This window comes from Boleophthalmus pectinirostris, unplaced genomic scaffold (genome assembly GCF_026225935.1).
Source record: "Boleophthalmus pectinirostris isolate CB_2022bp ecotype Guang Dong unplaced genomic scaffold, ASM2622593v1 HiC_scaffold_4, whole genome shotgun sequence".
Taxonomy (NCBI): domain Eukaryota; kingdom Metazoa; phylum Chordata; class Actinopteri; order Gobiiformes; family Gobiidae; genus Boleophthalmus; species Boleophthalmus pectinirostris.
The window spans coordinates 41,982,870-41,988,937 of NW_026571353.1; the positions used below are offsets into that span (position 1 = coordinate 41,982,870).

At 48.0% G+C, this 6,068-nt stretch overlaps 1 protein-coding gene across 1 annotated transcript in view; it reads left to right on the forward strand.

Annotated features, from left to right (window-relative positions):
• The window catches only part of cfap251 (cilia and flagella associated protein 251), a 16,610-nt gene extending 13,600 nt beyond the window's left edge, over window positions 1–3,010 (forward strand). The window contains exons 16-20 of the mRNA XM_055161988.1: window positions 140–230; window positions 926–1,069; window positions 1,961–2,177; window positions 2,481–2,567; window positions 2,850–3,010. Of these exons, the coding sequence (XP_055017963.1) occupies window positions 140–230; window positions 926–1,069; window positions 1,961–2,177; window positions 2,481–2,567; window positions 2,850–3,010 (700 nt within the window). The remainder of the gene's footprint in view (window positions 1–139; window positions 231–925; window positions 1,070–1,960; window positions 2,178–2,480; window positions 2,568–2,849) is intronic.
• Window positions 3,011–6,068: the final 3,058 nt, after the last annotated feature.

The following is a 6,068-nucleotide window of genomic DNA, read 5'->3' on the forward strand; positions in this document are numbered from 1 at the left end:
AGGTCATACATGGTACGGGGGGGTTAGACCTGGTTTAGACCTGGTTTAGACCTGGTTCGTTTTCTACAGTACAGATACATACACACAGTACAGTTGTACAGAACTACAGTACTTTTATACTTTTGTGTTTGTGGTGCAGAGCTCTGGAGGCGGCTGCTGCTCTAGGAGGTTCAGGGATGGAGCCGTTCTACAACATGTTGGACGGAGGACGACACGGAACCTTCTACAAGGTCAGAACCTTAAAGAACACCACAGTAACTCCACCACAGAAACTCACCACACCCACCAACTCCACCACAGAAACTCACCACACTCCACCACAGAAACTCCACCACAGAAACTAAACTCCACCACAGAAACTCCACCACAGAAACTCCACCACAGAAACTCCACCACAGACTCTCCACCACAGACTCCACCACAGACTCTCCACCACAGACTAACTCCACCACAGAAACTCCACCACAGAAACTCCAACTCCACCACAGAAACTCCACCACAGACTCTCCACCACAGAAACTCCACCACAGAAACTCCACCACAGAAACTCCACCACAGAAACTCCACCACAGACTCTCCACCACAGACTCTCCACCACAGACTCTCCACCACAGAAACTCTCCACCACAGACTCTCCACCACAGAAACTCCACCACAGAAACTCCACCACAGAAACTCCACCACAGAAACTCCACCACAGAAACTCCACCACAGAAACTCCACCACAGACTCTCCACCACAGAAACTCCACCACAGAAACTCCACCACAGAAACTCCACCACAGAAACTCCACACCACAGAAACTCCACCACAGACTCTCCACCACAGACTCTCCACCACACAGACTCTCCACCACAGACTCTCCACCACAGGTCCCTCTGTGTGTGGAGACTGAAACGTCCTGGTCCTGGTGTTTCTGTTCCAGGAGATGGAGGAGCTGTTCTTCTTCCTGCAGTTGCGTCTCCAGGGCACAGACTCAGAGCAGAGGAGGAAGGTCTCCACCACCATCCCCCTGAACCAGGTCTCCACCATGATGAGGGCCATCGGCTTCTTCCCCACCGAGCAGGAGGTACAGCCACAACTCAGGTCCTCATGTCCACCACGACTCAGGTCCTCATGTCCACCACGACACCACGACTCAGGTCCTCATGTCCACCACAACTCAGGTCCTCATGTCCACCACGACTCAGGTCCTCATGTCCACCACAACCCAGGTCCTCATGTCCGCCACAACTCAGGTCCTCATCAGGTCCTCATGACACCACACTCAGGTCCTCATGTCCACCACCACAACACCACGACTCAGGTCCTCATGTCACGACACACCACAACACGACTCAGGTCCTCATGTCCACCGCGACTCAGGTCCTCATGTCCACCACAACACCACGACTCAGGTCCTCATGTCCGCCACGACTCAGGTCCTCATGTCCGCCATGACTCAGGTCCTCATGTCCACCACGACACCACGAACTCAGGTCCATGTCATCAGGTCCATGTCCACCACGACACCACCACGACTCAGGTCCTCATGTCCACCACGACTCAGGTCCTCATGTCCACCACGACTCAGGTCCTCATGTCCACCACGACACCACAACTCAGGTCCTCATGTCCACCATGACTCAGGTCCTCATGTCCACCATAACATCATGACTCAGGTCCTCATGTCCACCACATCTCAGGTCCTCATGTCCACTACGAATCAGGTCCTCATGTAGACCAGGGATAGTCCTGGTTTAGTCCTGATTTAGACCAGGGATAGTCTTCATTCAGTCTTGATTTCGTCATATTATAGTCCTGGTTCAGTCCTGGTTCAGTCCTGGTTTCAGTCCTGGTTCAGTCCTGGTTCAGTCCTGGTTCAGTCCTGGTTCAGTCCTGGTTTAGTCCTGGTTCAGTCCTGGTTCAGTCCTGGTTCAGTCCTGGTTCAGTCCTGGTTCAGTCGTGGTCTTGTTTTCAGATTGAGGACCTTCAGAACGAGCTGAAGTTCAGCAGATATGCAGAGACGGGGCAGTATGTGACGGAGCTGGACCTGGAGGACTTGATAAAGCTCTACGTGAACCACAGACCTGCGTTTGGTCTGGTGAAGGAGGAGCTGGAGCAGGCCTTCAACGTCCTCACAGGAGACCAGGAGAACATCGACAGGAGCTCCCTGCTGCAGATCCTACAGAGCCAAGGTACAGGACCACAGGAGACCAGGGGTTAGTCCGGGTTTAGTCTGGGTTTAATCATAGTTTAGTCATGGTTTAATCTGGGTTTAGTCACGGTTTATTCACAGTTCTTGATCTTGTTGTCCAGTTGAGGTTATTAAGTCCTGGTTTAATCTTGGTTTAATCCTTTTAAGTCTTGGTTTCATCTTGCTAATACTAGTAGTTGTTTCAGTTGTAGTTGTAGCTGTAGTAGTAGTAGTAGTAGTAGTAGTAGTAGTAGTAGTAGTATTTGTGTGTATTACTTCATGTACTGTTCCTGTGTTGTTCCAGGAGAGGCCATGACAGAGGACGAGGTTCTCCAGAGTTTTTCTTCTCTCCTGAACCTGAGCCCAGACCAGGACTCCCCCAGAAGCTCCAGTGAGGCACAAACTTTTACTGAGACACTCACACAAACAGAAAACTGTTCACTTTTAAATCTCACAACATTTTATTTTCTGCAGATGTTTGAGACTTTAGTTATTTCTCTTTTAGTTGAAGTCTCGATTTTAAAGTCCTATTTCCAGATGATTTGTTGACGCGTTGCCACGGCGATGCCCACAGTGAACCTTTAACTCCAGACACACACACACACACACCAGTCAGTATTAGAAATCTCACTGACCTTCCTGCTGATTCTCTCCTGTTTGTGTTTTTCTCCAGAGAATCTCCTCCCCCCTGAAGTATCTGTGGAGACTTTAGCTCAGATCCTGGGCTTTTCTTCAGCCCAACCAACCTGCAAAAACATGAACCCCAACACCAGCAGCACCAGCAGCACCAGCAGCAGCAGCACCAGCAGCAGCAGTTCTCCTCTGAAGATCTGAGACGTTCTGCTCAAACATGCCTTCAGCAGAATATCTAACTCCAGTCATTTGAATGGACGTGTTTTTAAACCAGTGTGCTTCTGTTACTGCGTTTGTTAAACTTTGTTCTATTGATTTTTGCAGTGACATCACACTGGGGGAGTTTTATCTTAAAGCCTGTTCACACTTCATTAGAACATAACAACTTTGTTCTTGTTCTTGAGGTGATAAGAACAAAAACAAAGTTTGTTTGGGCTCTGACATTTCATACTTTAAAAGATGTTCTGCTGCTGAACTGCCCCGCCCCTCACTCTCCCCTCACTCTGCCCCGCCCCTCACTCTGCCCCACCCTGACTCTGCCCCGCCCCCTCACTCTGCCCCCCCTGACTCTGCCCCACCCCTCACTCTGCCCCGCCCCCTCACTCTGCCCGCCCCTCACTCTGCCCGCCCCCTCACTCTGCCCCCCCCTCACTCTGCCCCGCCCCTCACTGCCCCGCCCCCTCACTCTGCCCCGCCCCACTCTGCCCCCTCACTCTGCCCCGCCCCCTCACTCTGCCCCGCCCCCTCACTCTGCCCCCCTCACTCTCCGCCCCCTCACTCTGCCCCGCCCCTCACTCTGCCCCGCCCCCTCACTCTGCCCCCTCACTCTGCCCCCCACTCTGCCCCCTCACTCTGCCCCGCCCCTCACTCTGCCACTCTGCCCCCTCCCTGCCCCACCCTGCTCACTCTGCCCCCCCCCTCACTCTGCTATTGTTATTACAGACATTTAAGATAATTGATCATCTTGCCTATTTGAACATCTTTTTCATTCACAAACATCTCCCTTTGGCCCATTAGCTCAGCATTAGTACTTTACCTCCGTTTGACTTGAGTAGAAGTCGTATTGTTGGACGTTTCCGTGTGTTTGATGGCGTCCGGCCACTGCAGGGAGGTTTACAGCGAGGGGATTTTTTTCGTCCTCCAGCCTGACCACTCTTTTTTTTGGTGACCTGCCATTTGGCTTTCTTGCTCTGCACCAGCGAAGAAGAAGATAAACCATGTCTACATAAATAATCAAACAGAGTGAAGATGTGGGACAGAGCTGCAGAACTGCCAAACGAAGTTCTACTCAACTGAGCGGTGTTCTTATGTTCTTATGTTCTTATGAAGTACGAATAGTGTTGGGAAGTTTACTTTTAAAATATATTCCCCTACAGATTACAGATCCCAAAATGTAGTTTGTAACATAATCCATTAAATTACTTAAAGTGAGTAATGTAATCTGAATACTCTGGATTACTTGATATTGCCATGTTTTGTAAAACTACTTGAATGTACCAACCACATCCTGAAAATTCTTGTTTGTTTTCTTCAAATTGTCTGTTGAGCCAAAGTCTCCATGAATAAGCCACTGTTTACAGGATATGTTCACATGAGATGTTTTTTCTGCTTAAAAACAATAAAAAGTCCAGTCTTTCCTTAACCAGATTAAAAATATTATTGATAGAGAAATTATTTTTGCATAAGATCACCTTAAATTATGTCCAACCTACTGTTAAGTGTCATATTGTTTAGTCCTGGTTTTAGTCCTGGTTTTAGTCCTGGTTTAGTCCTGGTTTAGTCTTGGACTGGGTTAGTCCTGGTTTTAGTCCTGGTTTAGTCCTGGACTGGGTTAGTCCTGGTTTTAGTCCTGGTGTTAGTTCTGGTTTAGAGGTTCACAGGAGGAGGTTTACACGAGAAAACACAGTCCACACGCGGCGCATGAGACGTCGGTGTTTGTGCTGTAACTACAGAAGGAGACGTGACCCGCGCGTTCTCAGGTTGATGACGATGATGAAGTGTGTGTTTGTGTGTTGTGTGTGTGTTTGTGTGTGTGTTTGTGTGTGTTTGTGTATGTTTGTGTCTGTTCTACTGCCTCTTCCACCTCGTCCACTGTGCGACTGACGCCGCCAACGTGAACATGACGTTTACATCGCTCTTACTGTCGCGTTCTGTTTGAGTTTCCGGCAATGAGTGGAATTACGGAAATAAAAAAATAAATAAATGGGATGTAGCACAAAATGTGAAAACAGGAAAATACCGCCTTGTAATCCACTTATTTTAGCAAAGTAACTGTAATCTAATTACCACTCACTGAAACAGTAACTGTAACTGAATACAGTTCCTCATCATTTGTACTCTGATTACATAACAGTGGTACATGTAATCTGTTACACGAATAGGCCTTAGGTGTTTGGTGTCCAGACGTCCCTGTTTCCCCGGGACAGTCCCAGTTTTGAGCCTGTGTCTCCTGTTCCAGCAGATTTATACAAAACCACCCAAGTTTATACAAGAAATGTCCCAGGAGTTCCTCTTGACAAATTTGTTTCCTGCCAACAGTAAAGAGAGACATAAACGTCGTTTGTTTCGGTAAAATACAGAAAATCTGCTTAAAAACGACCAAAACACAAAGAAAATTTAGACAGAGCAGTGCCTACAGTTAGCATCACACTCCCAGAGCAGGTACAGTATCAAACGTGTGCTCAAAACAAACATGAGTCCTTGGTTTAGAAGAAAACACTATTGTAACTTTAACTTGGGGATTGGTTATTGTTTAAAGTTTCACTATGTCACTTTTCTAGTGGAGGATCTGAAACCTTCTAGTCTCCATGGAGATGTCACTTTTCAACCTGGAATGTTCCGCAATGTGGCATAAAACGTGAAGTGAAGCAGGAGAAACTACCAGGCCGAGGATTTTTGACAGTAAATACACTCAACTGAAAAAAAATGGCAAGATTCACTAGTTTAATGCCACAGTGCGGAACATTCAAAGCCACAACATCAGCAGCAGAGACGAGCAGCTCGTCCATCAGAGAAACTAACATCTTCATTTTTAATTTGACATGAAACTGGCCCGAGGATCAACGCACAAGATGAACCCAGAATCATAAAAAGTCAAATATTGAAACTGTTCTTTGTTCTGTTGTTTCTTATAAACATGATAAATAAATCAATAAATAATAAAGATCCCACAGTTTTCCCCGGGCCCCACACGAGAGCGGCTCCTCGGCTCCTCGGCTCCTCGGCTCCTCGGCTCCTCGGCTCCTCGCTCCTCGTCTCC